Source organism: Pholis gunnellus (genome assembly GCF_910591455.1).
Source record: "Pholis gunnellus genome assembly, chromosome: 20".
In the NCBI taxonomy this organism is placed as follows: Eukaryota; Metazoa; Chordata; class Actinopteri; order Perciformes; family Pholidae; genus Pholis; species Pholis gunnellus.
In genome coordinates, this window is record NC_136547.1 from 493,165 (window position 1) to 520,060 (window position 26,896).

General features: G+C 42.1%; 1 protein-coding gene across 1 annotated transcript in view; it reads left to right on the forward strand.

Moving 5' to 3' along the window:
• Window positions 1-1,032: 1,032 nt before the first annotated feature.
• cubn (cubilin (intrinsic factor-cobalamin receptor)) overlaps window positions 1,033-26,896 on the forward strand; it is a gene marked incomplete at its 5' end in the record, with an annotated part of 87,812 nt that continues 61,948 nt past the window's right edge. Inside the window, 21 exons of the mRNA XM_079181240.1 lie at window positions 1,033-1,154; window positions 2,617-2,746; window positions 6,630-6,725; window positions 7,275-7,313; window positions 7,411-7,512; window positions 8,270-8,373; window positions 9,144-9,270; window positions 11,255-11,423; window positions 12,067-12,198; window positions 13,119-13,214; window positions 14,394-14,518; window positions 15,815-16,007; window positions 16,254-16,372; window positions 16,846-17,080; window positions 18,504-18,685; window positions 19,030-19,192; window positions 20,414-20,604; window positions 22,133-22,289; window positions 24,329-24,504; window positions 25,689-25,854; window positions 26,390-26,615. Coding sequence (XP_079037366.1) covers window positions 1,033-1,154; window positions 2,617-2,746; window positions 6,630-6,725; window positions 7,275-7,313; window positions 7,411-7,512; window positions 8,270-8,373; window positions 9,144-9,270; window positions 11,255-11,423; window positions 12,067-12,198; window positions 13,119-13,214; window positions 14,394-14,518; window positions 15,815-16,007; window positions 16,254-16,372; window positions 16,846-17,080; window positions 18,504-18,685; window positions 19,030-19,192; window positions 20,414-20,604; window positions 22,133-22,289; window positions 24,329-24,504; window positions 25,689-25,854; window positions 26,390-26,615 — 3,050 coding nt within the window. The remainder of the gene's footprint in view (window positions 1,155-2,616; window positions 2,747-6,629; window positions 6,726-7,274; window positions 7,314-7,410; window positions 7,513-8,269; window positions 8,374-9,143; window positions 9,271-11,254; window positions 11,424-12,066; window positions 12,199-13,118; window positions 13,215-14,393; window positions 14,519-15,814; window positions 16,008-16,253; window positions 16,373-16,845; window positions 17,081-18,503; window positions 18,686-19,029; window positions 19,193-20,413; window positions 20,605-22,132; window positions 22,290-24,328; window positions 24,505-25,688; window positions 25,855-26,389; window positions 26,616-26,896) is intronic.

A 26,896-nucleotide genomic window follows, 5' to 3' on the forward strand; every position in this document is an offset into this window, starting at 1 on the left:
CACCTTTCTTTAAATGTGTCTCAGTGACTTTTGTCGATCAGTTGGTGGAGACATTGTCTGTTCTCATTCCCCGCCTGGGACAGGCTTCTCGATGGTTTTTGTGTCTATTGGTGTCATGTACTGATCATATATTGTATCTTTACATCGGACCTTTGAGGATGCCGGTAAGATGGAGGTGGTAGAGGCTTTAGGAAAATGACGGTTAGCCGCAGCACCCATGTCTTCAGCTCCAACCCTGACCAGAATCACAGGCAGGCTGGTCCTCACCTCTCCAGTGTGAGGACTCCTTTACTGCCGGGCCTTGTGTCCACCATAAGAAGTTGTTATCTTTATTGACTGTCTCACATGATTTCAGGAGATTACAGAGAACATCCAGTGTGTGTCTGTGTGTGTGTGTGTGTGTGTGTGTGTGTGACTATGTTAGAAGAAATCATGTAAGGAAATAAGCGGATGATAGGACATCATAAAAGACTGAGAATGTTGAAAGATTTTTTTTTGAGTGAGGTTTATAAGAATAATAAAACATGTAAGTGCATAAAAAGCACTTTTTACGTTGTAGAAAACTGTTCAGGATTATTATGTTGGACTACGAGCGGTGAAGCCTAAATAAGCACAACTAAACACTAACAATAGTATTATGGAACATTTTGCAGTTGACAAAAAAAAGATACATTTCCAAATCAATACTGATGACAACCAATTTTGATGTTGAAAATTGTCCGATTACAACTTGCGTCTGTCATAAATATGGTAAACACATTTTATGAGGCTAATTTGGGATTATATTCATCTGTACATTGACACTCCCGTTTTGACATTGTCACACAGAGTCACACGCAGCAGGTTACTCATCACCTACAATCATGTGAGGGATATTCTCACTCAATAACAAAGTTAACAAGCTTTGGTCAATTGAGACGTTCTTTATGGTTGTACTGTCAGGTCAAAGTCTTTGCATGAGCATTAGAGTGTGGCAGCACATCAAACCCCAGTAAAGTAGTTTGGAGTGTTCAGGCGACACATCTCCTCTCAATGGCTTGGACATTGCGACTCTCATGGCTGTTCTTCATGCTCATTTTCCTCCTGGTGGGACTACAGGGAGAGCTGAGGGACACAGCACCGAGACCAAACAAGAGGAGCGTTGGCAATGACCAGTGAGTTGGGCTTTGTATCAAACAGGAATGTCTTATATTGATGAATTACAAATGATGGCCTCCACCAGCATTACTCAGCAGACATATTGTTCTGTCATAGACAAACAGCTGGTTGATATAGAAAATGACTTACTTTTCAATATATATCTTTTTTTATTTTAGGGTTTTCAAATTATGCAGAGAATAAGGTTTTTTGAAAGAAGCAGTCTTAAAGTATATTCTTAATAGGGCTACGTTCCAGTTCTACTATGATCAATGGGAGACCTGCAAAAAGTGGGACCACACTTCCAACCTAAAGTTTGGGAGTGAGTGAGATTTTGATCTTAAATGAAATCAGCTCTGTAGGGACCATGTACAGCATAACATTGACATACTAATGGATATTTAACTTGTACTTTGGGTAGAGCAGCTAGCAAGCAAGCCAATTTTTCAAACAAGTTATATCCAGAATTATTATTTTAACAAGGAACCATAATTAAACCAAAACTGCTATAACACACACACAAAAAAACGGAAAACATGCAATAAAACTCACTAACTTAACTCAGTCTTAAAAACACCTTAGTGTTCAGACACACACAAAACAGCAGCATAGAAATTAGATTTCTATTTACCACTATAGGCTTAATCAAAAAAGAACAATCATTCAAACGTGTGCATGCAATTGAAAAGGGAAGGCGTCCAGAGTGGCTAGCGGCCAACACAGCAGCAACTCAGTGTCTTCCAACTGACACAGTCACGAGCATGACAGTCCCACTATCAATCAGAATATTTCCCCGGGTTACAATAGAACACTGGAGCAAGACGAGGCCAAGTCTCTGATCAGAATGTTCTCGCTTTTACTTCCGCGCTGAGGCGAGAGGATGGAGGAGCGAGGAGAGATTTCTGAGGAGCCAAGAGTAAAGATACTCAAGAGCATCCTTCACGGAAGTGATTTAACGGCCATCACGCCCCCTCATTGTTTATCAGTTATCTGATTGGACTGATTTGATGCATCTCAAAATCATTGAAGTGAAGCCAGATCACAGATTCAACTTTACTAATACTAAACTCTATCACTCACAAGTTTTGTAGTTGATTTGTTTTCTGTTTCACCATCTGGTTAAAATATATCAAATAGTATATACAAATATATAAATGTAGGTCTGACCAACAAAAGGACAACAAACAATTTTCTTCAATTTTTAGAAAGATTTGTTTTTTCATGATCTGATATTTCCTGGTGATTAGTAAAAGCAGGTACCACGGCAAGACATGATCCTGCTGCCCTTACACCACACCTTCAGGAACAATGAAACATTCTCTGAATACTATGAGGTTCAAAGTGGGACTCCTGATGGAATTGTATTTTTGTACCTTAAACCTATTCTATGGTCGTATGTGGTTGACCTAAATACAACTGCTGTGTACTAAATCTATCAGCACACAGTCTGTTGACGGAACTGGTGCTTTGAGCCCGTAGACCTCGTATGCTGTCAGATGATGGTCACCTTGTCTTCACAACCGGGGACAGTAAAGACATCCGCTTCCAGACGTCAGCATCAGGCCGGGTTAAAGTGGATAATGAGGACCTCACCCAGCTTCTGAGTCAGGTAAGTTTACACTTTTTCCTTTACTAAAAAACACGCACACGTCACATCAAATTAAATGACCATATCATCTAAGCTTTAATTCGTTTTTGATGCCCCGTCTGGGTGTTTTAAATTGTCGGGTCTGTCTGTGACTCAGCCTCTTTCATGTCTGCTTGCTGTGGGTGTAGCCCTGAATATCTTTTTAAATGCTGTGAAGATCGACAAAACGTAATGTGTGTACGTTAGCAACAGTGTTCATTTGTGCGTGTGCGTGTGCGTGTGCGTGTGTGTGGGGGGGGTGCTATGTCGTAATATTTATTAGATGAAATATATTACATTAAATTACAGTCATTTAGCAGACGCTTTTATCCAAAGCGACTTACAATAAGTGTATTCAACATAGGTATTCAAGAGAACTACTAGTCACCAGAAGTCATAAGTGCATCTCCTTTTTAAAACAAGCATCTAAGAGCATAAACCAGAGCAAACGTACAGTGCAGAAATACGAATACAATAAGTGCAACAAACTAATACGAATACAATAAGTGCAACAAACTAATACGAATACAATAAGTGCTGAGTGGAAGGCTCAGGGTAGTACTTCTTAAAGAGGTGGGGGCCAGGACAGAAAAAAGCTGTGACCGGGTCGATCGGCCACAGAGACCTTTGAGCGACGGGGCAACCATCATAATGTGTCATTACAACTTCTTAGTTGTAATGACACATGACGCTATGAATGATTATCAATTTAGGAAGCAGACTCAGCAGTTTGGACGAGACCAAAGATCAGGGGCCAGGTGCGTTAGAGTTGGTGGAGACATCATTAGAACTTTACAGCATTAAAGCAGACAGTCACGTACAAACTCAATGTTTTAATCAAATGTATTAAGCCATGTTTATGCATCCATTGTATCTGACTAAATGAACTATGTTCAAAGATGTGGGTTTGATGGGCAAGAGATGAATGAAGCACATTTGAAGCAGTTGGTATTCACTGTTGAAATGTTTGAAACGTCACGGTTTAAAAACAAATCAGCTATATCAGTCCGGCGGCATATTTTCGTCTGGGTATAAGTTGCCTTTCTATTGGAAGGCACTGTAAGGACATTTGATGGATAGGTGACTACACTAACACATTGTCACTCCCAAATCATCAAATACCGATGCTTGGTCAGTGCTCCTAAGCTTCAAACTATGACGCTCTCTCTGCCCTCGCTAGTGTCCGTTCTGGACATGTCACAGACGTTACTTTCTACACCTTACATGCATAGTGTCTTTTCAAAATAAACTTCCGTCACAAGAACTTCATTGAAGCAACAAAGCATTTTGTAGGTTTAGGACAAAAGTGTGGTTGATGTTAACGTGACTGACTAACCTTTCACGTGACTAGCGTGTGACAAACGAGTCATGTGACTAACGACACTAATGACTCATGTGAGGAGGAAATGTTGGGACACAAACATTAGTCTCCTGGACGAAAGTCCAGTGTTTGTTTCTCTGCAAAGCTGCATAAAGGTTCATTACGATCAGCGACCCCTTTCACATTGTCATTTGATTATTATTATAAAAATATCATATATATATATATATATATATATTGTTGTTGTGTGTATCTGTTTGATTTTGTTGTTTTTAATGATGTCAAGGCTAAAACTGTGGCCATCATTGATGTGTACAGTTACCAAGTGTTATCACAAGGTTAGCATAAAACGGGCAGATGTTTATAGAGGACAGTAATACAATAATAGTTCACACACAGTAAATCCAGGTGTCATTCTCAAACTCTGCTGTCCCACTGTAGTTCTTGCTCACTTGACATTAGTACTGGCCGATACCTGCGCTGTCCACTACAGAGCAAATGATCATGTCCTCATCTGTTCTAAACAATTCTGTTTGTCGTCTGGGTTTAGCTTGAAAGGTCTTCCTCTTGATGGAGATGGAGGGAAAAATAACATTGGCACATGCTTTGCCCTGGTCTAATGAGTCAGTATGATGAACAGGTTCTATGCTGAAATGCATAGTATGGTCAATTCCAATGAGGCAGCTCAGTCGCCAGAATAACACTTTGGCATTGTATGTTTCTGCAAATCACGGATACATCGCTTCAGAAATAAAAATAGGTTTCATGGCATTTTGAAACTGCATTCTAAATTACTTTTAGGATTCGGCAACAAAACAACTTGGCTAGATTTAGTAAAAGTTTTGGGTTAAAATAAGTACATTACTTTTGGTTTTACATGGGACACAGACTGCAGTTTCCTGGGAGAAAGTCCTGTGCTTGATCATCTATCCTCCCCATCCTCCTCCTCCCTTTGTGTACTTACTTGGAATTCCAATGGAAATGTACTTGTGATACAACAAAACAAACGTGGTGAGAACCTTCAGTGACAAAGCCTTAATGTAAGCCATGTCCTAGGCCCAGGACACAGGCATGACCACGAAGGATCAGGAACAGTCTCATAATTCAGGCGGCGCTAGTCAATAAACAGTCGCAGGCAGCTTTCTTCTAACAACCGAAGCTTTTGTTCCAGCCTCTTCACAAAGCATTTAAAAAAAATGTAACATGTAATTTGGATGTGCCTGTTCAGAGCAGGCCGATTTATTGGCCCTATGAAGATGTTGCTTGCAACGTTGTTGAGAACCATTCATTGCTGGTTGACTCCAGGGGAGTGAAAAAGAGTTTGAATGTGACTTGAGTATATTAGGGCTGCAACAACGAATCGATAAAATCAATAAAAATCGATTATTAAAAGAGTTGGCAAAGAATTTCATTATCGATTCGTTGTGTCGCGCGATTATTACGCCACTCAATAAGTCGCGGAGATGTTTGAGTGTTCAAAGCAGGCCCAGTCGCCTGAATACCACAGCTAGGAATAATGGAACAGGACTCCGGTTCTATTTTGTGGGTTTTCTCTGAACTGGGTCCATGATTAAGAGGGACGGCCGGGGGAAACCTCACCCGACCCGGACACGGAAAGGATTGACAGGTTGATGCTCTTTCTGGATTCTGTGGGTGGTGGTGCATGGCCGTTCTTAGTTGGTGGAGCGATTTTTCTGGTTAATTCCGATAACGAACGAGACTCCGGCATGCTAACTAGTTACGCGGCCCCGTGCGGCCGGCGTCCAGCTTCTCAGAGGGACAAGTGGCGTTCAGCCGCACGAGATTAAGCAACAACAGGTCTGTGATGCCCTTAGATGTCCGGGGCTGCATGTGCACCACACTGAGTGGATCAGCGTGTGTCTACCCTTCGCCGAGAGGCGTGGGTAACCCACTGAACCCCACTCGTGATATTAGTCCATTTTTTTTTTAAATTATTACTTTAACAGCTCAGGGATGTTTAAGCAACCTGTTTGTGCACTTTCTGAAGCTCTTTTGCACTGTGAATTTGCACTGTCAGTTCTGTTTTTGAATAAAGGGTTAGAAATGAATCCTTTTTTGTTTTTTGATCCGATTCATCGATTAATCGAACAAATAATCGACAGATTATTAAATCGATTATTAAAATAATCGTTAGTTGCAGCTCTAGAGTATATCCAGCATCCAGCAGCAAAAGTGAACTGCACTCAGTCAGTCCTTGACAGAGAAGGTGAATCTTGTCATCGGTACCATCGGGTTGGATTTTGTGCAAAATCAGATGACATCATGCAGGTTCATCAGAAACGCCTATCACGAACAGACCCAAATCTGGCTTCACTGCTGAGGACGGATACAAATCCAGACTTGCTGAAATAATATAAATTTTGCATTCATGGGAATTATTGTCTACAGATTAATTCAGTTTCTTTTAAAACGGTCAACCAGTCCACACTATACCAATTTCATTCATTTACATGGAGGATTTTTTCAGGAACTATTTTGTCTTCAGCTTTCGTAACTGAAATGTCTGTAACTGTCTGATTTCAGATCAAAACCAACAAAGAAGATATTAATGACATTAAGGCAAACGGAGGTGGAGTTTCCCCTGAAATTACCAACAAACTAAACCAGCTTGATACCAAGGTAGGACATTAAAGCTTGTTCTCATGCAATGAGCTATTGTTTTTTCATGAAATCAATGACATGCAGATGAAAATCACATTTAATAATACCAGTTGCCTTTTACAACCTGGCTCAAAGGCTGAAACATGGATGGGAGACCAGACGAGATACAAGTAACAAATAAGCACATTTATTTAAAGACTACATAAGCTAAACTAAACAAACATGGAGAGTCAGTAATCAGTAATGTCAGCATGTGTGGATGTGTGAAAATTACTGAAACAAACAACTAAACAGCAGCCGTGTCAGCCAAGGAAGAGCCGAGATCCCTGTTCAGGTGCTGAGTCTTTATAGCTGAACTCCCACCAGGCTCAGGTGTGGCTCATCAGCTGACGCGCAACAACCTGAAAGACAGAAGGGAGTGGAAGGGAGGGTTCGTCACTGTTGTGGGTTTATAATAAAAATGCTTTAGAATGTATCTGTACAGATATAATATCTTTTTCTTGTCCTGAATGCACTTGTAAATATGCCATACAACATATTTCCTATGGTGCTTTCCTTGTTTTCCAGGTGTCAACACTTCAGAATGAATTGAATACGCTTGAATCGGTAAGATATTTAAGTCAAACTGTTTGTTGTAAAGGCTCAAACTCAAGACTGTACCATACATGTCACGTTGCCTTTCTTCTGCTCTTTTCTCCTCCAGACAGTCCAAAAGTTGTCTTGCACCAGCAATCCCTGTCAGAATGCAGGAACATGTCTGAACTTACTCAACTCGTACTACTGTCTGTGTCCCAGCAACTGGGCCGTGAGTTATATACTGTCTGTTACATTATGGGATTGGTTATTACTATTGGTATTAGTGAAACTAGTTCTGCTTGAAATCCCAAATCCTCACATTAGCAAAGGCCAACTTGGTTTCCTTGACTTCCAGATAATCCCCATGGTCAGTTGTACCCAGATGATCAATACTGTATTTCTAGAAAATCATATATTCTTACAGTCAGTCAAAATACATACACAAAAAATACAAAAACACAAAATCTAAATCAATAGATAAAGCACAATACAAAAGAATTATGAATATCACTCAGAATTCTGTGAGAAAGCACCTTAACATCAGGCAATGAGTGGGACTCACGTCTATTTCAGTTGGTATTAAACTTTAGTAGCACATTTCCGAATAGCTTAGCATTTAATCATATAAACAAGATGAAGGGAGTCTGAGGCTGTCAGGACTTGGTACAGGTTACCTGCTTTGCTAAGTTGAAATCCAGTACTGAAGATAACAAATATCTATCCCTGCAGCATGCATATTCCTACAATTGTGTTAAAATGGTAGTTTGTGTATACCTGTAGAACATTTTTTCACTTTGGTTGGTTCTATTCCCGTTCAATGATGACACGATCAGGGATCATTACAGTTTGGTCTCATCTATAGCTGATATTTTTGGCTGATTCTGAACCAGGTGTTTCTCCTATTTCTTCCTCTCTTGCTGTCTGTGTGTGTGTGTGTGTGTGTGTGTGTGTGTGTGTGTGTGTGTGTGTGTGTGTGTGTGTGTCAGGGTCTTAACTGTGCAACAGATGTGAATGAATGTCAGGTGTATTCTGGAACATTACAGAGTTGCCAGAATGGAGCAACCTGTGTCAACAGCCCTGGGTCATTCAGGTATGTCTTAAGCTTCCCATAATACTCTCCTGATGGGCTTTTGTAATGTAATCCAAATGTAGCACACTAGCATGCATAACACCCAGACACTCCTAAACAAAGGAAGGATGAAGCAGTGCTTCACCTCCAAACAAAGCAGCCCTGAACAGCTGAAACGGTGTCTAGCACATTTCCATTAGCCAACTGGCCTTTCCTAGAGAAACTGTTTGATAGTGTGGTACCGCAAGAGTTGTTGCAAATGATGCACATCAACAGTTACAGAGTTTTGTTCCACCAGATCAGCCAACCAGAGGGCAGTAGAGAGTTTTATGTCCCCTGATCAGTCACATGCTGAGCATGGTCACGTGCTAGATGGCACATTTCTGTCTGGAGAGCAGTTCTGTTTGTGTGTGTGTGTGTGTGTGTGTGTGTGTGTGTGTGTGTGTAGGTGTGTGTGTGTGTGTGTGTGTGTGTGTGTGTGTGTGTGCGGCCTGGGGCAGAACTCTGGTTGGGGGAGCGGATATTAGGCCTGGGTCCACCACTAGTTTGGCCTCAATATTGAGCTCATATTGTAGATGAAATACACATTTTTAACTTTATCATACATTTTGTCAAAAGTTGCCACACACTTTGTCACAACATGTATAACATAGTATGTATTGTATCATACACTGTATTTTCTAGCCTCAAAAATGTCCTTTATTCCAAATGCGTTATGTTGTTTTTTAGAGCAATGTACTGCTAAACAGGTACCTTTATGGTATTTTAATATTATTTCTGTTTGTGTGCAGTTGTACCTGTTCTCCAGAATGGTCGGGGTCTCTCTGTACAGTGCGTTATGATGACTGCAGGAATATGGGACAGGACCTGTGTGTACATGGCACATGTATTGATGCAGACCGGGTTATAGCTGGACAGGTAACAAGTCACTTAACAAGTCTAGAGCAAAAACAGATTCACACTCAACACTGCTCTTCCTCTGCTCCTTAGCAACTTCGCTGACATGTTGAGTCACACCCAAGTCACAGCTCCTCACGGTCACAAACACCAGAGAGACACACTCAGGAAGAAGCACTGGTAGCAGACTTTAGGAAGGAAAGGTAGACGACCTGGACCTTGGGGTCCAAACTAAGCTATAGATTAGTATTATGTTTCAATATGAATTCATTTACCATTCTAACTCATTGTGCCCCAAAAATAACCAAAAGGCCCTGTTTTGGAAGATGTGAGAGCCACTATGTGGTGCCTTAAAACGTTGCTTTGCAGTCAGTAAGCCTATGTGAACCTATGTGTGTTTATTGCATTTTTTATTCATTTTTTACAGTTTAATCTTCATAGTGTGAAATAAAGTTGTACTGCCACTCATACGTTTTCAGGTAATACATCTCTAAATATCTATGCAGAGTGTCAGTGAAAAGATATAAAGCAGTAGTGTGTTCATGTGAATGGAGCGTGTTAAAAGCATTTAATGGTGAAAGTCACGGTGAGCGGAGGAACTTGAGAAGCCCCCGGCATCATTTAAGTCACATGTTTGGCTTCCCTGTTACTAATGATGACGGGATGAGGGTGGTGGACAAAACCGTTACGGTATGTAGGTGTTGTTCAACAAGAAAGACACACGACAACGCCAATACATGGGGCATGTCCACACATATGAAGAGCCACCATGCCGGTCTGTCAGTGATGGGGCACGTTTGTGGCAGAATAAGACCGGCTAAAGCTATTACAACATCTATTGGGGCCTTTATTGCTGCAGACATGAGGCCATACTCCGTGATGGAAAACAAAGGATTTCAAAATCTGGTTAAAGTGCTTGAGCCGCGCTACGAAATCCCCTCAGGCACCCGCTTCAGTGTGAAGATCGTTCCAGGCCTCTATGAAAAGGAAAAGACTGTGATTGCTCACTCATCACGGCGGAGTGGAGATTCAGAGTCCAGTGCTACAGAGTCACACAGACACAAATCTGGCGCTACCCGTTCCCCAGACAATGGAGATATTCTCATCTTTTTGAAAAAAAATAAAAGTGGTTTTCATGCAAGACTATAGCCCAAAATTCATGAAGTTCTTTAATTATTAAATGGAAAGCATTTGTACACCCCCCCTTCTCTTTGCTGACACCCCCCCCCCCCCCCCCCCAAGAAAAAACGAACCTTGAGTTTTGTGATCTGTTGCACCCCTAGTGTGAACGGTTAGTAAGCGGTCTCCAACACAGCAGAGGAGCCTACAGGCACAGGCAGCCGGCTCGGCTTAGCTGAGTTATTTTACAGGCAGCAGCGTGTCACACCCATTAGGCTACATGGCTACATTCACTTCCAGCAGCCACAGTAAACCACAGTCAATGAGCAGCTGTCTGAACTCTGCAGACAACACTTGTTGATTTAAAGTTTATTCATATTTCACGTGTCATGTGTACAAATTGCACAGTCTGAAAGTAAACTGCTCAGGATCAGTAAGTGATGCCACAGCCATGCACAGACGTGTATGTGCAGCCGACAGAAGCACTTCCTGTGACGGTGGCATCAAGAGGGTCGAGATACATACAGTATATATATATATATATATATACAGTATATATACCTCCAGGGGGTAGTTACACTGTAGCGAAGCTTCATTGAATATAGAATAGCCAGTAGCTTAGCTCACTACACTTCCCAAGTTGCCTGCCCAACAATGCCAATAGTTTAAAGGTTTTCAATCCACAGCATAATTTGATAATAATGTATACAAAAAGTGGCCATAATTATTTCAAGGTATAAAAACACAGCATCTGTGTAATTCCACCATAGTTGTGAACCACTGCCCTTATATGATAATTAAGTATTCTTTCATCTTGTTGTGTTTTGCTGTAGATATGATTTTAAATGACAGTTTTCACACTGTGACTTTTTTCTACAACAAACAGCCTAAGTATCAGTGCATTTGTGAGAGTGGCTGGGACGCTCCAGCTGGGAACCCATCCTGTGTGTCTGATGTTAATGAGTGTAACCTACCCAACAAACCCTGCTCCAGCAACCCCGCTGTTCCCTGCTACAACACTCAGGGATCCTTCTACTGCGGAGCCTGTCCTGCAGGTAACAACTCATACTGGGCTCTATTTTACATGAAACAGGATAAAGTGCTGCAATTCAATATCTGATTTTTGTGACTTTGAAACCAGAAGCACACACAGATTCTTAGCAAAGCATAGTGAAATCTAGTGAATAGGGTTGGAGTAGGAACGAATTGGATTTTTTTATTTGCATCGGGAGGAATGTAAACAGCAAAAACACTGAGCAGATAATGAGGCATCAGAGAATAACTTTATTACAATCGGCATATACAGACCTCTGCATTTAACCCATCCTAAGCATTGGGAGCAGTGGGCTGCTGGGAAGCATCCCACTGCTCGTCTAGAGCACTACTCCCCTCTGAGCCACAGCCTCTCAGGAAGATGAACTGACTAGATACAACAACACCACGCAGACTCTTGTTTCATCCTATTAGTACTCTGTTGATCCTGCTCCAGCCCTTTTTCTGATGATGGTTGCTACTCTACAACTTGACAACAAATTGAAAAAAAAACTAACTACATACATGCATTGGACTTGCCACATTACATTGGTACTTGTACTTGAATTTGTGAATTGCCACTGTGTGTTTATAGCTGTGCATGTGAATGTGGCTTATAATCTGAATACATTTTGTTTCGCTTTAATGCCCTCTAATATGTCTCAGGTTGGCAAGGCAACGGCTACAGCTGTCAGGATGTGGACGAATGTTTGATGAATAATGGAGGCTGCTCCTCCACTCCTGTGGTGCAATGCCTGAACACCATGGGCTCCTTCCACTGTGGTCCCTGCCCCCCAGGTATGAGGGGAGTTACCAGTGTAACTACCGTGCTATGAGGTCGAGACCTTATACCGACGAAGTCCCATGTGACCTCATTGACGCAAGCATCTTGATAGAGAGGCTGACACCCAGCAGTCGTCTCCTACAGTATCTTCTCATCTTTTTTTTAGTGAGGATGGATAATAACGCCAAGTGATGAGCTATGAGGATTCTGGCGTAGCCGATAAAGAGCTAATGCTAGTAAATGTGAACAGTGTACATAGCTTGCACAGAAACCTTTATCAAGTCGCCTGTGTCTCCCTGGTCATAAGTATAACTTTGTCGGTCTATGGGCAACATGCATGTGCTGGATTTGTAAGTTTTACATATGGTGGTCAAGAAGAATGACATGTTGTTCTATGTTTATTATACATTACATGATGAAGTGATCCCCGACTAATGCAACCATTACTTACTGCCACCATCTATCAAAGACATCCCTTCCTTAAGCTACATGCTCACAAGTTTCCATCTCCTTCCCTAACCCTTTCTGAATAAGGAGCCATAGGATCATTTTGACCCTTATTTGATTATGGGGCGAGGATTTAAGACACAACCATACTGCATCTTATTGAAGAATTTCCATTAAGTATTGATGGAAAAATATAGAAAACAACATATTAATTTCAAGCATATCACCAAGCCCTGGGTGTGACGTTGTTGTTCACAGAGAAAAAAGTCTGTCCCTCCACTACAATAACCCAGAGGTCACTCCCCTGCTGGTGACTGCTCTGTCTGTGCAGTGGTAAAGTAATGTGTTTGATGAACTGAATTCACTGAGTCAAGACGAGTGTACTATCGTCAGACTTTTTAATGACGGTGTCTTTTACAATCTCAGAATCACTCAGGAATCAAACAACCACCACACATGTGCCACAATCTATCTTGTATCTGTGCAGGCTACGAGGGGGATGGGAGAATATGTACCCAGAGCGATCTCTGCGCTAACAACAATGGAGGCTGTTACCCATTAGCCACTTGCTCCTCCAGCCCAGGTAACAACAAACATACATGATTTCGTCTTCATCATCTAGGGACTATTATTTGTGGTAGAACTGATGTAAGAGAATCAGTCAAGGATTCAAGGGAGGGGAGCCAGGAATCAGAAAAGGTAAGTCATGTGTTTTCTAGATTGGCTGAAGATTGAGAAGACTGAAAACTATAATTATTTTCCCAATGTTAATTTAATTCTTTCCTTGTATAAGAACAAAACAACTACATCAAAAAGATGGCTTTTGTGTGTGCACAGGTAAAAAAAAAAAGGTTATGAAATTAAGTCAAATGTCAATATGTCACTTTTGAGGAAGTAAAGTAAAGTGATTTTGTGAATTCAGCAGAAAAAAAGCACCACATGTTGCCAAGTTATTCTATTCATATTTGGCTTTTTAGAGTTTAGAATATTGATATGCTATGTTGCTGAATGCAACATTCAACACTTTATAGTATGAGGCTCGTACCCTATACTCCTTCTCCAAGTCCACACATACAGTACACATGTAGACTGGATGTGCAAACTCCCATGACCCCTCCAGTAGCCTAACAAGAGTAAAGAGCTGATCCACTGTTCTATGACTTGGACGAAATCCACATTGCTCCTTCTGGATCTGAGCCTCTGGTTCAGGACTATAAGCTTTCTAAGGAAGGCTGAGCAGGCTGACACTCCGATCATGGGAGCACATTCGGTTCCCATTTTTTTAAAATGGGAACTACCACCCCAGTGTGCAGCCCAACAATGTCCAGTCTTTAGCATCTAAAGGCCAAGCTGTGCCAGCTACAGTACCTTGGTGCCGCAAAGCATTGAAGATACTTTACCCTTGAGCAGCCATTTGATTATCAATCAGGTCGGATCTTATATTAATAGCGATAACTCTGAGTAATGAGTCTATTATGGTCCTAATATATATATATATAGATATACATATCTATATATATATCTATATATATAACTATAGTAGAATATTATTAACACAACAAAATGGAATATGAAATATTTTGCCAGGCCAAATACTTCTCAATAAAAGGACTGGTAAACGTTTAACTCCACTTGATTCAAAGAAATGTGAATAGTGTTCAAAACGGGATTAGACAAAGTAACAAACTCTTCTGTGTTCAGTTAATGTGGGACATGACCATGCACCTTTCTTCTCCTTACTCCGCCCTCCCACATCCACCAGGCACCAGCCTCCCTGTATGTACCTGCCCTGCAGGCTACATAGGCAGTGGTTATGGGCCGACTGGTTGCACCCAGACGAGCAACATCTGTCAGACCAACAGCCCCTGCGTCAACGGACAGTGTGTGGTGAGTGTGTTCAGCTGCTCAGATATGACCGGATGATGTGTGGCTGTTATGAGAAAGATTTCTCTAACTTCATCTGCAATCACTCATTTTAAAAGATATGGCTGGTAATATTCTATATTTTATTATAGTCAACAAATTCCATGAAATGCCCAAATCCAAAAATGAATGTATCCCACTTACAGGTCGCGTGTGTGTGTGTGTATATCCAAAGCCAGATATATCTTCTTCCTCTTCCTCTTCTTCCTAAGGCTTCATTGTTAATATCTATAAAATCAGCCACACTGTTGCATACAGTCTCTTACTGCCAGAAAAACTCACCACACCACCAAGAGTGGATTCATCTTTTAATAAAATATACAAAATGTCAATATAGCAAATCACATTTTGCCTGGCTGTAATTATTCTGACTGTAAGCTGTCAGATGAGCTTATTGTTTAGAAGCACAATGTAAATGATTAGAGAGAGCAGGCGTCGACAGAACTGAGCTTAACCTGCGCAGACCAAGTGGAGAACCTGTGCTGTCTATCCCCGTCCTGACTGAATGAGAGTTGATATCACATGCCAACTAGTAGTTTGTCGGCTGAAAGAGTGGACCTGAAAACACGCAGACATGTTTGTGCAAGCTGTCATGTGATAAGCTAATATGCAGTCCTTGTCCCTGGTTAGGTTTTTAAGCTAGACAACTATATAAGCATAGAGACAAACAGGCGTAACACAAACATAGACAAACAGTAATTAAAACAACAATGAATGATAACAATTAAGAATACAACCCGATGCATCTCAGTGTGAGCCATAGTTTTGCCTTGGTATTAAAAGCTTTCAAATCAGTTAATTTCTCTTTATTTTGATGTCAGAGTTGTAGAGCCACTGAGGGGCTGCTATACCGTTTCCAAACGTCCGTATAGCAATAACGTTACTCAATGTATTTATTTGGAGACCGTCAAGTCCAACCACAGTGTTGACGGTGATCCTTATATCAATGAATAACCAAACAATTAGCTTACGATACACCTGACGGATACAGGTACGCCTGTACCTGATAAAACCAGTAAACAACACACCTGCACTGTGATTACTGATTCACCTATTTGTATTTTCCCCGTATTGCATATACAACCTACTGTACAAAAAGGGGAATTAGACACACTTGAACACATATTACTTTATAATGAATACAATACAAAAATGGCTCCAACAGGGTATTTCAAACCCGCGGGCCTTTAACTAGAAAAGAGGACTGAATGATGTGAAGCCTCTTCAAGATGTCTGACTAGTGCACTACTGCTGTAACAGGCCACCACCTCGGCTCCTGGATACATCTGCAATTGCAACTCTGGCTGGGAAGGAACAAATTGTGACCAGAATATCAATGAATGCTTAAGCAACCCATGTCAGAATGGAGGAACCTGCACCGACGGCATTAATGGAATCACATGTACTTGCACTGCCCAGTGGACTGGCCCACTCTGCCAGAGCCCACAGCAAGGTAAGATGTGGAGGGGCTGGAAAGATAAAGGACGGGAGGTGAAGGGAAGCACTAAGGAGGGATGGGCCATAAGGAGGTGGAGAAAGGCAAGGAAAAGAAGAAGAGAGTAGAATGGATGTGCAGAGACACAGGAAGGAGTTAAGGGACTGGATACAAACATTGGGCACCGTTCTAATAGACCTTATTGTTATATTTTCACTAAACTGTAATCTGTTTGCATAAATCTATGTATGTGTGTGTTGACAGTGTGTGGAGGTTACCTGACTGGCCCCGCTGGTTCCTTCAGTCATCCCAACACTCCAGGTCATGATGAATATGATCACCAGGTCAGCTGTGCCTGGGTGATTCGCATTGACCCTAACAAGGTCAGCTGCAGTCCTGTTACTCTCATTTGCTCTCACTTGACTTTCTTTTTGTCATGTCATTCTGGACAGGTAGTCCTCTGCATGGATCACGGTGTTGTAAGCTCGGCTGAGATCACTTTCCTTTTCAGAGTAACAGCCCTGGAAGCACTACATTGTCTTGTGTGAACAATACATTTGGTGGCTTATTGTTAAAGTGAATGCTTACCTGTCTAACAATCAGGGAGCTACATCAATAACTGATTGGGGTCTTGCAGTTCTGGTTTAGTCTTCCCCAACTGCTGACTGTGGTGTAGCTGCTGGATGTTCACTAAACCTTACGTGCTGGGCCGGCAGTGTACAGCCATGTGATCAGAGCAGAGCAGCTTCTGTGCTCTGATACCAAAACAACGAGCTTAAAAAGAAAGAGATCGTCATTAGTGGATGTGACTATATTGAAATGTGGCAGATTGACTTTTGTATTCTCTCTCCTTTAGATTCTGCATATTACCTTTCCTTTCTTTGATCTGGAGAGCAGCTCCAACTGCAACTACGACTTCCTTCAGATTCATGATGGAGACAGTGCCTCTGCTTACATGATTGGAAAATACTGCGGCCAAAATAACCCACAGGAGCTCTACAGCTCCCACAATTCCCTATATTTCTGGTTTCGCTCGGACCAGTCTGTCAGTGCGGGTGGCTTCACAGTTGCTTGGCAGTCTCAGGACCCAGGTAGGGGTGTTTCATCTGCTCTGGTTTGGTTAATGAGTAATCCTTCAAAGCTTACTGAACTCACACACGTGACATATAATGCCTTGTTGAGAGGTCACCAGGGCCCTGTTCCAGAAAGCCTGAAACCCTCTGAGCAAGTTAACCTTGAGATGAGGGAAACTTCACCTATTTTTCCTCTTACCATGGTAAATCTGGGTCTGTTACAATGGAAACCGACTCTGTGAATCTGACCTGCTCACTAGTAGGTTTCCTTAAACACACCCTGATGTTCTCTCTTTCTCCTCCCTCTTACAGAGACAGACACACTGTTTCATTTCTTCATTCATTCAGTCCGTATCAAAACAGGTGTTAAAGGTTTTCTGTCTGTCGGAATGTAAATCCTGGTTGGATATTATATTCTGTTACTCAGGGAAAATCTAAAGTTACTGCTTTCATGAGTTGAATGGCTTTTTTCTTGCCCTCACGTTTAAATATGTCAAAGAGTCAAGTCACCCTCTGCTCAGAATGAAACCTCTGCCTTCTTTTTTTATATAAATATGAAACACTGTGACTCCATGCACACAGTTGATGTCAGCTGTCACTGATGAATGAATGAATAAATGACCAAACACATTATTAATGATTCAGATTGTGGGTTTACAATCATGTCTCTTATGTCTATTGGTCTATATATTTTTCAAATCTTTAATTATATTTTTCTTCTTCAGTTGGCTTCTGTGTTTTGTCCCCATCATATTAAAGCTGAACATACTGTATATATTTAAAATGTAATGTAGGCCACAGTTTAATACGCAGCAGATTTGACCACTTCATAGTCTGGTAAATGATGAATTAATGGACAATACTAAGTTAACTTTTTAACACTCTGCCTTTTTATTTATATGTTTGCACGGTGGATTGTGGAGTTGGTGCTCTATTGACAAGGGCTTTTTTCTTTTGCACTCCGGGCCTAAACTCAGAGTGAACAAACTCTGATCACCGAAAAACGAGTTTCCCATCTCAGGGTTAGTCACCTCAGAGTCCAGGCTTAGGCTCAGAGTTTATTAAACCTGCTTTCTGAAACAGGACCCAGGTGTCCGGTTTCATGCAAATAATGGCACGGGGGGTTGGTTACCACAACCACCATGAGACAAACAAAAAACTGTGACTAACACAAGACAATTCAAAGAAGAAAAGCAACATATCAACTACACTGCATACTGTACAACCTAAACCTACAATAATAGCAATGATAGTAACTATAATAATGTGGCTTTGGCTTTAACCACTGAGCCCCAAAAAACATTATAATGTCAACAATGAAATTGAAATATTTGTACATCTAGAACTGCAGGGCTGCAAATGTCAGCAAGCTGCTCAAAGGTTTTAGTGTTGCAGCTCACAAAGAGTTTTGAAGTTCAAAGTCAATCTGTTGTCATCTTAGTGTGTGGAGGCGAACTAACTGCCCACTACGGCAACATTAACTCACCTGGTTACCCTGGAAACTACCCTCCTAGCCGAGACTGCTATTGGGCGGTGACAGTGGAGCCCAGTCTGCTCATTACCTTTGCATTCGGGACTCTCAGTCTGGAGCAGCACCCTGATTGCAACTATGACTTCCTGGAGGTGAGAAATGCTGGATTGGGTAAAAACAATGAACAAAACAATCACGTTTAAACTTACTTCAACTGTCCAGTCTAAGGAAAACAGTATTTTTAAAGCAAAGCTACCCAAGGAACCCATTTTGATTGAAAGTTGTGTTTTTATGTCAACGACACTCTTTAAAGCATATTCCATCACTCAAATCCAACAACTGCTTACCTGGTTGCCTATACAGAGAAGCTGTAACACAGGCACAGTTTTTGTTTTCTCAGGTGTGTACACTATATGCCACTGATGATTCCACTTCATGCAACGAGCCTAATGCAATTATTTCTCCATTTATTGTCTTTTGCGGCCAAATATTGTAGATCCGGGATGGTCTTCTACCTGAAGACCCAGTTCTGGGGAAGTACTGTAGTACTGCATCACCCGCCCCTCTGCAGACCACTGGTCCAGCTGCATGGATCCACTTCCACTCCGACTTTAGTGTCTCTGACCGAGGCTTCCACATTACATACACAACATCACCAAGTAAGAAACTGTGCATACCAAGTAAGACAGTGTGTACACCATGTCATCATTTAACACATTACATAACTGTCTCACATGACATTTATTGGAAGATTATGGTCATTCTTTACCTTGGGAGGAGTATAACAAGACAGGACCAAGTTCTATGTGTCAGCAGTCTTCAGAATCAGAAACACTTAAAAACTATTACGTTACAGTTGCTCTTGTATATAAGTATGAAGAAATATAAGATCTATCACTATGTGGTGGTGGACTGCAGTCATCACTGCAGACTGTGCACTGAGGACAGTCAGTAAGGGAGGGCACAGGGAGCACTAAGTTCAAGGCCCAGGGAAAAAACACAGTCCTGTCCTCTGCTGGAAAGCTGAAACGAGCCGCGAAACATTTTAATCAGAATCAGAATCAGCTTTATTGGCCATGTATGAGTAAGCTTACAAGGAATATGACTCCATTTTTTACGTTGCTCTCAACGTATATACACAGACATTGTAAATAAACAACAAAAAAATAAGGACAACAAAGTAGAACAGATGTAAGCATAAACATTTAAGGACTATGTACAATATAAATATATATCCAAAAGTATATATATATATATGAACATACAGAGCAATGACAATGGATTTGAGGTATTAGTGCAAATGGAGGTAATAGTGCAGTATGACAGCCAGTGGAAAGAAGCTGTTCCTGTGTCTGGTGGTTTTGGCGTACAGAGCTCTGTAGCGCCTACCAGAGGGGAGGAGTTGGAACAGCTTGTGTCCAGGGTGTGAAGGGTCTGCAGTGATCTTTCCTGCCCGTTTCCTGAGTCTGGAGGTGAACAAGTCCAAGATGGATGGCAGGCTGGCACCAATGATTCTCTCTGCAGATCTGACAGTCCATTGTAGTCTGTTCCTGTCCTGTTTGGTGGCCGATCCAAACCACACAGTGATGGAGGAGCAGAGAACAGACTGGATGATAGAGGAGTAAAACAGAATCATCAGCTCTTGAGGCAGGTTGAACTTCCTGCACCAGCTCAGGAAGTTCAACCTCTGCTGTGCCTTATTCCTGATGGTGTCGATGTTGGAGGCCCACAATTCAATATTAATTTCACTGTACCCATAAATACTTAAATTATAGTTTCAGCACCTGGCCCTCCTATCCAGAGCAGCATCAATATCTTGCTTTATATGATGCGCTGTGCTGGTTACGGAGCTCCTTACCCTGGGATGTGTTGTATCTTAGGTGACCCTGGCTGTGGTGGTACCTTCACTGACAGTGAGGGCATCATCATATCACCCAACTGGCCCAACGACTATGCCCACAATCGCCAGTGTGTATATTTGATCAGGTTGCCAGTGGGTGAAAAGGTGGCCCTCAACTTCACTCACATGAACCTGGAGAGTCACAGCAGCTGCACTTTTGACTATGTGGAGGTAGGACTTGTTTATGAATTAATGACATCCTTGTTCATTTCTCAAAATGTTCTTGAATAACTAATAAATATACCCCATATCTTGCTAAATACATGAAGACACAATCTGCTTTATAAATTACGTTTTTAAAACATAACTGTTTCTGTGATTTTCTTCACTAACAATGCTTTTTCCAGTCTAACTTGGGTTCTTTTCCTGTGTCCCACCTGTTGTCAGATTCATGCCACTGAAAGCAATGGTTAAGGTTTTTGGAAGATTTTGACTTTGGTTTAAAATTGAAAAAGTCTACACATGATGTGCAACATATACCAGCTCACGCTTCAAGTCAGCAATGACTTTGCAATAGTCCATCAAGACCACATTCTTTCCCTAACTTTAACCAATAGAAGAGAGAACATAAATCATGCAGATGTTGGAGGAAAACAGTTGAAATATTTTGACAGTGATCCACTAAAGTTAAAGTTTACTCGTTATGATGGCTTGGCTGGCACTATATTAAGTATATAAGCTGTATCCAATAAGTTGTGTATAAACTTGGCCTGTCAGCATTGCAGTCTGTGAGGATTTTTTAACTGGTTCTGAAACAGTCTTAGTTTAATCCTGATGCCTCTATATGTCAGTAAATAAGACCCTAAGAGAGAAGATTGTCTTTTCTATTAGTTATTCTTAATACTAGTCATTGGTGCCAAGAGGTTGGATTCCGATGATATTAGACTAAATCATGCAGGTTCAATAGAAACTCCCTCAGCTCGGACTCTAGTGGGGCCTCCAGCAGAGTCCAGCCAAACAAAAACAGACCCGCCTTACTGCAGAGGACAGACCGTGATCTGGCTTCACTCCTGAGGACAGACCCAGATCTGAACCTGCAGTCAGAGCTTGAGTGGGAGATGAAGCGCTCTGCGCCTGGCTGCAGCATTTCCTCCTCTGGCAGGAGCAGAGCTTTGCCTCGCTGCTCCACCGGTCTCCTCTGAAAGCCAACACCTATCACTCTGCTGGAGACCCAGGCTGTATAATGGGGAGGGAAGAGAGGCATAGGAGAACCAGAACCAGTACTGCAAAAGGAAGACTGTCAGATTGAAATGGTTGACAGCCATCCTGGAATTCATTCATTTCTTACAATAGCAAGTCCATGAATCTTTTTCTTCCAAGAACCAGAAACGCCAGATAGAGATATAATGTTACTGAATGCGAGATGTCTTGAATGTGCAATACATCAAGCAGACAAGTCAACTTCGGACCAAGAGAAAGTTTTGTGCAGTGGAGGAAATAGTTTTACTAATCAAGAGCTACAGTGTGTGATTTTGCAGATGCATGTGTCAATCTTTACCATTATTCTTACATGTTTTGTTACATTAGATGTTGTCATAATTCTAATTTTCAAAGGTTACTTTTCATTTAGGTTCAGTATTGTTTTCATCGTCAAAAATAGGTTGTCAACAAATATTGTTTGGCATAGTTTTAGTTGACAAAATGTACACTGCCTTTAACCCACTTCTCCTACCTCTGCTTCTATCCCCTTTCATTCCAGGTTCGTGATGGCAGAATGGAGACTGATGCTCTGATAGGGAAGTACTGTGGGAGCTCCCTGCCAGCGCCCGTTCACTCGTCCACCAACTTCCTGTGGATCCGTTTCAGGTCCGACAGCTCAGTCAGCCGGGCTGGTTTCAGAGCAGTCTATACTGTTGGTGAGATGCCACACATTTATTTTACGTGATATGATGTCATGTTTATGTGTTGTTTGTTCTGATATATATGTTTTGAGAAAATGGCACGCCCAGTGAGCCATACGTGTTTGGGCTGTGGGATAAGGATGCCAATGGATGATAGTCATGATCACTGTGTGCATTGCATAGGTCTTGGCCATGCACACATGGCCAGTCAAGACCCATAAACTAGGTTGAGGGATTGAAGGCATACAGGAGATCCTGTGGCCTCTAGTGTGCCACTGCATCCTTGCCCAATGGGGAGAATATCTCTTTTTCAGTAACAGTGAGCTGTTTCCTTGGGGGCAACTAGAGATTGGTACCGGTTTGGCACAGCTAATGCCAAAACACTATCAGTCCCCTACCTCCTTCCATTCACCAGGTAATAATCCCTCCCTGAAGGACTGATCCGCTGATCCTTTACCCACTCCCACATGGTCTTACTCTCCCATGCTTTTTGGGAATGAAGAAGTAACGTGAACCCAGCCCACTAATCTTCTGCTTCACCACCCTGATGGCCTTTTGCCAGGAGAACGTAGATCTCCGCAGCCAGATCCACCCTGTATTGAAGGTCTGCTACCAATCAAAAAGTGGCTGACTTTGTCAGTGGGAGTTAGCACAGATACGACAAACAACCGAGTCATGGTGAAAACAACCCAGGGGACCCGCCCAAGGGTTTCTTGGGAAAGACGCTGTGGAAGTGGGGGGGCTACGTTCTTTCTTCCAACCACGTTTAGCTCTCACCTGAAGCCACTGAAGCCAGCCGGTGTGGCCAGTCTGTGAAGCTGTCGATACAAACTGTTCACAGCCTTGCCAGAGCCTTCCCAACATCTCTTATGCACACCAACAGTATGATGGGCCTGCTGGAGCATCTCATTTGCATATGGCCCAGAGAAGGCAGATGCCACAACAGGCAGCATAAGCAGACAGGTCTTGTCTTCCCTTTTCAGCCGTGACTGAGACAGCCAGAGGTGGCACCTCAACATCCTGCTCCTTTCTCCAGCTTAGCTAGGGGCAAGGATACCTGCTGCACCTTAACAGATGATTTTAGATGATCGAAACTTTCTGCACCATTTGAAAGGCATTGTTTGCCAAACTGGCCAGCCTCCCCATTATCAAAATGGAAGGTCCCATTGCCCCGCTCAGCTGGCATTTAAATGTAATAGTAATAGAGTAATAAGCCGGTGATAGAGTGGAGGTGGTTGCTCCTTCTCTTCCCCTACCAGCTTTGCAACCACACAAACCTGACCTAGGGAGCAGTCTTCATCCTCTGAGTCAGAACACATCAATCTCCTCAAAATCAGACAAATCCGACATGGGGCCTACCAGAACCAGCACCTCCACCCCTAATAGGGCAGAAGTGGGTCCTGGGTAGTGGATGAGGCTGTTCCTAGCCCCACGGAAGGCCATTGCAAACCATTTCCTGACAGCCACACCCAGGGTAGGAAAGGATTCCTAACCACTACCCATAGCAGCTCAGCCTGCTGCAGCTGCCCAATGAGACTGGGTATTAATGAGAAAATGTCAGAGGCCTAGCCTCCCTTCACCCTCCTGCACTGATATCTATAGAGAGTCCAGGTGGAAGAAATAAACCTCATCTTGGTGGGGGATTAGGTCAGCGACGTATTGCCACACAGCTGTAGAGTCCTGGCTGACCGGTGTCCAGACAGACCAGATTAGCTGTGTTTTCATGTTCACGTGTTCTAAATGTGCTTGTATAATTCCTTGATATTGGTAGCATTAGGTTATAGCTCGTATACTATTTTTTTAAGAAGGATTTCAAATTTAAGTCAATTGACAAATTCTTGAAGCAACTACTGCAGGTATTCATACTACATACTAGTGTGTTCAGGATATATTCAGTCATCGAAATATTCAGTCTTTAATATTTGTTTCAGACAAGTAATGTTTGACAGGAAAAAGGAGGAACACCAGTAAATCATGATGAAGGAATTATCTCATATCCATACAGAAGTCAAAGCATGAGCAACTGACCCGCCATTAACCCTTTCTCTACCCAGGTTGTGGAGGTATTTTCTCTGGGACTGGGCAGCTACGCTCTCCCTACCACCCCAATGCCTATCCCCACAATAAGGTCTGTGAGTGGGTTATCAACCAGCCAGAGGGCTATGTGGTCACACTCAACTTCCTGTCATTTGACATTGAGGGAGGCTCCTGCGGTTTTGACTCTGTTGAGGTAAACAAATGTTAAAATGTTCATGTAAATCAAGCTCTTGGACCAAAATATAAAACTGACTTCTACAAAACATTCTTTTGCGCAAATGTTTTACTTTCCAACTGAATACAGTATAACAGCCACAACATTCTTCATCACTTCGTCTTCATATTAGTATTATTATTACATTTTCTATTGTTATTTTAATTGTTAGTAATGGTTATGATGATAACACTAGTAAAGAAATTGTGATCAATAAAACATGCAATTATGGTACTCTTATTGCTACTATGAAACGCAGTGAAGCATGAAAATGGTGGATGGACGGACGGACAGACAGACAGACTAACAGAGGAACAGACAGACAGACTAACAGACAGACGGACTAACAGAGGAACAGACAGACAGACAGACAGACTAACAGACGGACAGAGAGACAGACAGACAGACTAACAGACGGACAGAGAGACAGACAGAGAGACAGACGGACTAACAGAGGAACAGACAGACAGACAGAGAGACAGACGGACTAACAGAGGAACAGACAGACAGACAGACAGACTAACAGAGGGACAGACAGACTAACAGACGGACTAACAGAGGAACAGACAGACAGACAGAGACTAACAGAGGGACAGACAGACAGACAGACGGACAGAGGAACAGACAGACGGACAGACAGACTAACAGACGGACTAACAGAGGAACAGACAGACAGACAGACGGACAGAGGAACAGACAGACGGACAGAGGGACAGACAGCTGGCCATATGTTTTTGCTGTGATGTGATACAGGGGGCTGAGCTGTCTTCTGCCGTTCTGGTTAGGGTGGTGATGAAAAGCCAGTGACATAGTCTTCAACAAAGTTACACAAATGTCAACAAGTATATACAACTATTGAGAAAGAGGCTTTAGCTTTGGTATTGGCTGTGAAACAGGCCATATAACATTAATGTAATGCACAATTCAAGCAAGAATAATGTAGTAGCAGCTCTCCAGGAGCTGAAAGAATACCAGGTTACACAGTGGCACAAGGCATATCAGAAAGGTTTTCTTTGATGTCACAATTTGTGTTGCCATAGGGGCTTTTGTGTTATTCCACTAAAACGTAAAATCTAATTTTTCCCTTTTTTCAACACATACATTATAGGTGGATAGATTGAGCATAGTGGGTCAGGTATAATGATGCATGTGTCTTCTTCCAGGTGAGGGATGGCTCCACGTCCAGCTCTCCTCTTCTGGGGACATTTTGTGGAGCTGAGATTCCCTCCAGGCTCCAGACCACGCAGAGATCTATGTACATCCGCTTTAAGACAGACTCCTCTGTCAGCAACCATGGATTTGATGCAGCCTATGCCTCTGCCTTGGAGGGTGAGATAAATATCTACTCTGACTGGCCTCCTATGTTAAGAACTCATTTCTTGTACGTCACCAATGATTATTATTAGTAGTAGTAGGAGTAGTAGTAGCAAAAATGTTAACAAACTGTTGCAGCGCACACCTTTTATCCTTTTACTTTTGTGGTTTGATTTTGTTTGAGTATTTTCGATCTTACTGTGGCAAGAACAAATCAGCAAGAAGCAAAAGCTTCCTACAGTGTTCCAAAAAAAAGAACAGGGATGATCTCAAACAGTCCTCTATGAGTCTGACAGAAATAAAACACTGAAAGAAGTCTGGTGGGAATCCCTGTAGCCAGCTCCATTCCCTGTAAAATGTACTTTATTAAAGCTTCCAAAGCCAGTGGGTGGGCATATTTTGTTATGTATAGCATAGAGTTGAATAAACACTTTGCTTTAAATATAGCTAGGTGAATCGTATAACTCAAGTCTTGGACACAGTACTGCAGACTTCTAAGCAGATGAATGCAAAAATGATGAATAATAGAATTTTGGTATTTTTGTACCAGGCTGTGGTGATACCCTGACCAGCCCTTCAGGCACCATCACAAGCCCTGGCCACCCCAACAACTACCCCCATGGTGCCAACTGTACCTGGTACATCAGTGTTACCCCAGGCAACCTGATTCGGCTGTCGTTCGACTCCTTCAACCTGGAGTACCACATGAACTGTAACTATGATTACCTGGAGGTGTACGACAATGGCACTGTACAGACCGGAACCAAGATTGGCAGGTACATGATATATTTATGAGATACATAAGATATATATATATTTTAAAAAAAATACATACTTAACACTTTGCTAAGCCCTTAGTCAAACAAAAAGGCAAAGAAAAGAAGAGAAAAAAGGGACACTCAAAACAAGGCAGATCCTCAGATTACTCAGAGATGACTTTGAAGTTAAGACTATTCTTAGGTTCTCTTAACAGCAACAACGTTGTGCGGACCTCCTTTCATGCGAATCAAATCGCGTGGGATGGCACAGAACTGGAGGTGACGCAGAGTTTTATAGT